We start from the raw sequence: 8,645 nt of genomic DNA on the forward strand, positions 1-8,645 counted from the left end.
AATAATTATTTTATCACTTTCTTTTATTTTTTCAATGTTTAATTTTTGATTAGGACTTTATCTCCTCTGTTATAATTACGTTTATTACGTTTTTGTCTTATAATTTCTTATTCTTAATCTTGTTTTTTTCTAACATAATTTTAGATCTTTTGAATGCTTTTTCTAATCTATATTAACATTATAAGGTATTTCAATTGGTCAAATTGTTTAAAAATACGAGAACGCCAAAATTTAGGAACTTCACTAATCAGCAAGCTTGCATGCGCCACGTGGCAATAACAGCTGACTTTCAACAGCTGGTGCAAGACGAGGGCTGCACAATAAAATACAAATTAAATATTTTCGATGTCTAGGGACATTACTTAGCTTAAAATAATTGTAACATTATTTATATATTAGCACGAACTTATTAGGTTTTGGACAAAATAAAGGCATTTCATCCCAATGTGCAATGGTTGTTTCAGCAGCTGCTCGCATGGAGTGGGATATGTGCGCCCAGAGTCCGCCGGCGTCAACAGTAAGAGGGATAGGTTGCTGGAGCAGTTCCGAGAGGTGAGTGGAGTATGCTATTGCTCTCCCTTGTGATCGCCGTCTAGTGACGTCAAGCTTTCGTTGAGTGATGGGGCGTATGTTTTTCGCTCAGCATAGCCGCATGCGTATCTTGGCTGCGACAAGATAGTGGTCCGAGTCAATTTTGATTCCACGAAACGTACGCACGTCCATCACGCTTGAGGCATGCCTTTCGTCTATCACAACGTGATCAATCTGGTTGCGCGTCTTTTGATCAGGGGCAGCCATGTGGCCTTGTGGATGTCGAGGTGTCGAAATCTGGTGCTACTCACTACCATGTTTCGCGCTGCGGCGAAGTCAATCAGCCTGAGACCGTTGTTCGAGGTGGTGGCGACCGACCTTTGCGTTGAAGTCCCTGAGGATAAGCTTCACGTCGTCGTCTGTGCAGCGGTCGTATGTGTCCTCGAGTCTCGAGTAGAATGCATCCTTAAGAGCATCGTCCTTCTCCTCCGTCCGGGCGTGCGCGCAAATTATGCTAAGATTGAAAAACCTAGCTTCGACGCGGATTGTAGCCAGCCGTTCACTCACTGGGGTGAAATCGGAGACGTGGTGGCGAAGTCTCCGGCTTACTACAAATCCGCATCCAAATTCGCGCCTCTCCGCATGGCAGCTGTAGTAGATATCGCAGTTTGCTCGCTTGGAGCAACCCTGTCCTGTCCATCTCATTTCCTGGATGACAGCCTTTAATTTTTCGAGGGCATCCGCCAGTTGGATAGAGGCACCTTCCCAATTAAGTATTCGGACATTCCAGGTGCATATCCTTAAATCGTAGTCCTTTTTCGTTTTGCGGTGGTCGTCATTATAAGGGGGGATCTTATCCGACGCTTTCGCTTTGGTCTTCACTTACGAGGCGGGTTCCAAACTCTGCGCTCAACCGTTTAACGTCCGGGTGACTCGCTGCACACATTAGCTCACTATCTAGCGGATGCTAAGATAGCTACCCAGGAGGTGCCACGAGGAGGCTGTAAAACGGTACACATACTACTACTAAATTGATCCACATATTTGATTTGTGTAGGAATGAAATTCTTAGCAAAATCTACAGAGCAACCAATACATAAAATAATATTTAATCCATTCTGGTATTGACAGAAATTAATTCATACCTTTTCTATCTGATGAAGTGTCAAGCTTAAATTGTTAGTGTCCCTTTCAAGTGCTATAAATTATCTTTATTAAAAACGGCGCGCATTTAAAAAAAAAAACGGTTTATCTAAAGCGCCATAAACTATCCTAAGATAAGATTTGTACACTTTTGCAAAAACATATTTTTTAATTTTTCCTTCTTCTTCTTTTATTTGTCAATTGTGCGGGTTTCAACGAAAACACTTTTTTTATGGCCAGGTGCTTGCAATGTTGAATGTATAGGGTTGGTAGAAATGTCCAAGGATGCCTTTATCTCTACGAATGTGACATGAAAATCTTTTATTCTTAGTTCACCACTTTATTAATGGCATACATTGATTGACATCGTCTTTCAGAGAGCGTCGTGCTTTCCAATCCATAAGGGAGGTGCTTAATCGCCATACAAAGATTCACGTTCACCGAAGCACTATTGTCTTGAGTCTGTAAAACAGAACAGTGCCTATCTCTTCTTGCGTTTCTAGTAATGTTTATACCGCAAGACTGATTTTTCTCTTTTATGCTAATTTACTCTTCTTTTGTTTCCGATTTTTTTAATGTTCTAAATCAGTTGATTTTGTTGAAGTCAATTTTGTATCTTGTTTAAGTAAGTTAGTATAAATTACCCATTTTAGGGATGCCGCCTTTTTCTATGGTAAATTGGGTATTTAATAGGGTTGGAATCGATATTTCCTTTTACATTTTTTCTTTAACTATTTCCCAGTTTATTAGATGATTACTTACTCTACTAAAAATGTCGTATGCTTGACCAGTCGGACCTGTAAACAAAAGTAATATGTACATTTTTTCTATGGATACTTTTTTATATGGATAGCTGCAGGTTTCACATCCCCATTATGGGAAAAGTCCTATGGAATTGGATAAAGGAAATTCGTATGGTTTTTGTTTATTTCTGGCGGCTTTTTTGTAGGCCATTTTCTTTGATTTTTGAAGCCCCTCTCGTATATTTATACCCGTTACTCGTAGACTAAAAGGGTATACTAGATTCGTCGGAAAGTATGTTACAGGTAGAAAGAAGCGTTTCCGACCCCATAAAGTCAACTAAAAATTCTAATTCTTTTTGGGTTTTGGTTTATTTCTGGCGGCTTTTTTGTAGGCCCTTTTCTTTGATTTTTGAAGCGCCTCTCGTATATTTATACCCATTAGACTAAAAGGGTATACTAGATTCGTCGGAAAGTATGTTACAGGTAGAAAGAAGCGTTTCCGGCCCCATCTTTACGTATGTCGATCTGTTTGCCCGTATGAACGCTGAGATATAGAAAACTATAAGAGCTAGAACCGTCAGACTTGGCAAAATTTCTATTTTTTATGCAATATATATTTTATGGCACCCCGCTGAAACAAACTTGCGCTGCGCAGGAAGCCCAAGGTCATTGTACTTTACAAATTATTATTTATTTTAGTCAATATTATTTGGTCAATAAATATATAAATAAAGCGGTCATCCGATCGTAGCCGCTAATCTATTTTAAAAGGACATATTTAAAAATAAATCAAAAAAATCTATTTCATTTGGAGTTTAGGATTGCTTACGCCCAGAATGGCAGCAAGGTTCGGAAGTGTATAGCTCCCTTGGGTATAAAATGATTGAGGTTATGCAGAAGCATAGGAGGTGTTCAATGCTCTCTCCTTCGTCTATCTGCTTAAAGCTGCGGGAGTGGTCATGGCTTCTGAGTCTCAGCCTGCGCGTGTAAATCATTTAAGAGAGTGGAAATGTATTCCTTATTGCATTGTAGGAGAGCATGTTGAGGTTGTGTCTCATCGGTTGTTGGAGAGGGGGTAAAATCTCTGCCTGGGAAGGAGCTTACAGGTAGCCATGGGCATACCCACCGTGACCTAGGATTGGATATCGGCGGGTGTCCCTATCTCGTCTGCTGTATAGTTGCCCTCAATATAACGGTGTCCAGGCAACCAGATGAGGTTGATTTTCAGATGAACGGCGTTCAGAGATTGCGGCGTTCAGGTAGTTGCTGACTTAGTTGTATAAAAGTCAAGTGCCTTAAGGGCTGCTTGACTGTCCGAAAAGATGTAATTGTCTGTGTAGTGATGTTCAGTGGCGGTGGTGCGGAGCGTTCCAATGATACAAGTAAAAAGTGCTATGGCCGCCTAAGTACTTTGCCTAGTTGCTAAGCGTAAGGCGCATTTCGTGTAGTTCTGGAAAAGTTATAATTGGTGTCTTATAGTTTTATTATGTAAACTCTTTATTAGGTAAACTCCCAGTTCCGCTCTATACCTACAGAGGGTAAGAGGGCTTAGGTTACCACTTAAGTGCCCGCTTCTGTACAAGTGATAGTAGTTAGTATTAAAATAATATAGTACGTATTTTATCTTATTAGCATAATCAGGAGGGAGAGAGTCAGATGTGCATACTTGCACATATATATGTGTATGTTACAGGTGGTCAGCGAGTGGAAGCATAGCTCGTAAGAGGGCGATCATATTACACGCACACTTGAAAAGGTTTGGTTTGTGTACTACAACAATTTGTTGCTGATTTACTTATTGACAATCGATCCCTCTTTTTGAAAAATAACGTAACCATGTGCAGTTACTTTATGTATGTATAAAATTTTTGGAAATTTGAAGATTTATTATATTTATAATTTTTTTAGTGTATTTTAAAATATTTTATATTTTTTATTTCATTTTTTTGTTTTTATATATTCTTGCATTTCTCGTGTAATTTTCTTTAAAAATGTAATTTGTGTATCTGCTGTGAATTAAATATTTGTAACCTATCTTTATGAACGGTTTGTACTTACTGTTATTTGCGGTAATAAATATTTTATCACTTTCTTTTATTTTTTCAATGTTTAATTTAATGTTTAATTTTTGATTAGGACTTTATCTCCTCTGTTATAATTACGTTTATTACGTTTTTGTCTTATAATTTCTTATTCTTAATCTTGTTTTTTTCTAACATAATTTTAGATCTTTTGAATGAATCTATATTTACATTCCCTATATTGTATTGTTAAATTACTTGTTTAACCAAAGACAAGTTCATATGGACAATAATAATGTACCATAGATGGGGTCGTATTAAAGCAGTATCCGACATATTGTATTTGTAAATCCCAATCAGTTTTATAAACCAATATAAATGAACGTATAAATGCATTAAAGGTTCTGTGACTTCTTTTGACTTTTCCAAATGTCTGGTGATGATGTGCAGTAGATTTTATATTATTTATTTTTAAATATTTGCAGAAATCATTTATTACTGAATTTCTGTATTCTGTTCCCATGTCCGTAATGAACGTCTTCGTTGGGCCGTACTTCAGAATAAAATTCACAAATATCGCTTTGGATAATTTTGAAATTATCTCTCAGGGCTTGTATATCTTTTAGTTCTTGGGTGGATATCCTTGATAACGCATCGGGTATAAAATTATCTTGCCCCTTAGGTACTCTCCTGTAAAATAATACTACTTTAATTCAGGTCTCATACGCGTTAATTTAGAATTAGGGTTTGTTATTGAGAACAGAAATGTTAGTAATCTGTGGTCTGTTTTTACTGTGAAATGAGTTCCGCAGATATAGGGTCTAAATTTATTGATTGCCCAATGAATAGCTCTTAACTCTTGTTCCGTTGTACTCCTGTTAAATTCTCCTTATGTAAATGTTTTCGATGTGTAAGCTACTGGAAGTTGAGTTTCATTGTGAGCTTGTGCTAGTACTGCACCACAGGCTTGCTAACTTATTAAATCTTGTTTTATACAAATCTTGTTTTACGTATAGCGCTGTCAGAGTCATGTGGAACTGGATAATTTAATATGACATCAAACTTTTTGTCATCTGGCAAGATAACTTTATCTGTGCATTTGTGCCCCAAAAATATGACTACATGCATGAGAAGTGAACATTTTTCTGGATGTAACTTTAAGTTGTGTTTCCTACACATGTCAAAATCACTAATTAAATTGTTAAGAATGTGTTTTTCGGGACAACCGATTCCGATTAGATTATCCATATAAAGGAATGCCTGTGACGGTTCAGGTCAAGAGAATAGCCATCATTCTTTGGAATGAATTCGGCGTCATTTTCAAACCAAATGACAATCGCGTGAAGCGATAAGATCCATTGCTGATGGATCCTGATATAAAGCTTGGGTTAAGAGATATACTTTGCTCTTCCTAGTTGACCTGAGATATTATCGATCCTATAAAGTAGTAATTTGCGGGATAATAACTTTTTATTTATTTGACGGTAGTTAAATACCAATCGCCATTGTTTCTTTTAGTTACCTATATATTTTTAGTTACTAATAACAGGGGACTGTTGTACTCTGAGATTATTTTATTGCGTTATTACCACGGTTATTTCCGCGATAGATTCCACGGTAGTTTCCGCGGTTATGCCCACGATTGGGTCTATATCTTTGTTGTTGTGCAGCACATAAAACTTTATTTGCGTGTTCTGTACAACTATCGACGAACAAAGTTGTTTTCTCACTCATTGTATTGAAGTTTCGAAATTTACTTATAGATCTATACTATACTATATACTTCGTTAATTGTGCTGCTTGTTATGATTGATTTTACAGCAACTTGTAGGCTCAATTCTTTGGCATATTCTTGCGATACACCGTTGACAAAACCCTTGTCAACTCTTCAACTTATTGAATATATTGACTTGTTGTCATCTGCTTTTGCTGAGATTAAACAATTTAGCATATAATTCTTAAGCTGATTCGACTTTTATTCCGCTTTTTAGTTTATCTATTACGGCCACTATTGTTTGTTCAGTATTGATTAAATTTCGAGCATGGCCTTGAAGTCTAGTTTTTATAAGGTTACCGCTGTAGTTTGCTTGCTTATAGTCTCTTTTGAGATATTTCTATTTTGAGCTAGACACTTGTATGATTTGTATGATTTTCTTTATTTTATTTATTTTATTTATTTTATTTATTTTATTTATTTTATTTATTTTATTTATTTTATTTATTTTATTTATTTTATTTATTTTATTTATTTTATTTATTTTATTTATTTTATTTATTTTATTTATTTTATTTATTTTATTTATTTAATTTATTTTATTTATTTAATTTATTTAATTTATTTTATTTATTTAATTTATTTAATTTATTTAATTTATTTAATTTATTTAATTTATTTAATTTATTTAATTTATTTAATTTATTTAATTTATTTGATTTATTTGATTTATTTGATTTATTTTATTTATTTTATTTATTTTATTTATTTTATTTATTTTATTTATTTTATTTAGTTTATTTATTTTATTTAGTTTATTTATTTTATTTTATTTACATCTACTAAATCCATTTTGTCAATGTTTCTGATTATTTCGTCAGTTTTACTTATTTTATTTGTCTTCATTGACATATGTTCATTAAATAATTATATTTAATTCTTTTTAAAAATTATTAAATTTTTTTACAATTTTTCCTGCGTAATTTTTATGGGGCTTTACAGGCCCCACTCTAATTGGGCAGAAAAATATAAAGGCATTTCATCCCAATGTGCAATGGTTGTTTCAGCAGCTGCTCGCATGGAGTGGGATATGTGCGCCCAGAGTCCGCCGGCGTCAACAGGAAGAGGGATAGGTTGCTGGAGCAGTTCCGAGAGGTGAGTGGAGTATGCTATTGCTGTCCCTTGTGATCGCCGTCTAGTGATGTCAAGCTTTCGTTGAGTGATGGGGCGTATGTTTTTCGCTCAGCATAGCCGCATGCGTATCTTGGCTGCGACAAGATAGTGGTCCGAGTCAATTTTAATTCCACGAAACGTACGCACGTCCATCACGCTTGAGGCATGCCTTTCGTCTATCACAATGTGATCAATCTGGTTGCGCGTCTTTTGATCAGGGGCAGCCATGTGGCCTTGTGGATGTCGAGGTGTCGAAATCTGGTGCTACTCACTACCATGAGCCTGAGACCGTTGTTCGAGGTGGTGGCGACCGACCTTTGCGTTGAAGTCCCTGAGGATAAGCTTCACGTCGTCGTCTGTGCAGCGGTCGTATGTGTCCTCGAGTCTCGAGTAGAATGCATCCTTAAGAGCATCGTCCTTCTCCTCCGTCCGGGCGTGCGCGCAAATTATGCTAAGATTGAAAAACCTAGCTTCGACGCGGATTGTAGCCAGCCGTTCACTCACTGGGGTGAAATCGGAGACGTGGTGGCGAAGTCTCCGGCTTACTACAAATCCGCATCCAAATTCGCGCCTCTCCGCATGGCAGCTGTAGTAGATATCGCAGTTTGCTCGCTTGGAGCAACCCTGTGCTGTCCATCTCATTTCCTGGATGTCAGCCTTTAATTTTTCGAGGGCGTCCGCCAGTTGGATAGAGGCACCTTCGCAATTAAGTATTCGGACATTCCAGGTGCATATCCTTAAATCGTAGTCCTTTTTCGTTTTGCGGTGGTCGTCATTATAAGGGGGGATCTTATCCGACGCTTTCGCTTTGGTCTTCACTTACGAGGCGGGTTCCAAACTCTGCGCTCAACCGTTTAACGTCCGGGTGACTCGCTGCACACATTAGCTCACTATCTAGCGGATGCTAAGATAGCTACCCAGGAGGTGCCACGAGGAGGCTGTAAAATGGTACACATACTACTACTAAATTGACCCACATATTTGATTTGTGTAGGAATGAAATTCTTAGCAAAATCTACAGAGCAACCAATACATAAAATAATATTTAATCCATTCTGGTATTGACAGAAATTAATTCATACCTTTTCTATCTGATGAAGTGTCAAGCTTAAATTGTTAGTGTCCCTTTCAAGTGCTATAAATTATCTTTATTAAAAACGGCGCGCATTTAAAAAAAAACGGTTTATCTAAAGCGCCATAAACTATCCTAAGATAAGATTTGTACACTTTTGCAAAAACATATTTTTTAATTTTTCCTTCTTCTTCTTTTATTTGTCAATTGTGCGGGTTTCAACGAAAACACTTTTTTTATGGCCAGGT

The 8,645-nt window shown here is 36.7% G+C and overlaps 1 protein-coding gene across 1 annotated transcript; it reads right to left on the reverse strand.

The window, feature by feature from the left end:
• Nucleotides 1–867: 867 nt before the first annotated feature.
• LOC122817927 (uncharacterized) lies at nt 868–7,553 on the reverse strand. Its single transcript, XM_044091372.1, has 2 exons — nt 7,469–7,553; nt 868–1,292 (listed from the first exon to the last, which is right to left on the reverse strand). The coding sequence occupies exons 1-2, from the start codon at nt 7,551–7,553 to the stop codon at nt 868–870; spliced, it is 510 nt and encodes a 169-aa protein (XP_043947307.1).
• Between the last annotated feature and the right edge of the window lie 1,092 nt (nt 7,554–8,645).

This window comes from Drosophila biarmipes, unplaced genomic scaffold (assembly GCF_025231255.1).
Source record: "Drosophila biarmipes strain raj3 unplaced genomic scaffold, RU_DBia_V1.1 ptg000009l, whole genome shotgun sequence".
Lineage (NCBI taxonomy): Eukaryota > Metazoa > Arthropoda > Insecta > Diptera > Drosophilidae > Drosophila > Drosophila biarmipes.

Excerpts from the sequence above, each read along its gene's own strand:
- LOC122817927 (XM_044091372.1), bottom strand. The coding sequence starts at position 7,553 with ATGGCTGCCCCTGATCAAAAGACGCGCAACCAGATTGATCACATTGTG. Across the intron at positions 1,293-7,468 it reads CTCAAGCGTGATGGACGTGC|GTGCCTCTATCCAACTGGCG; the intron begins GTACGTTTCGTG and ends TTAATTGGGAAG.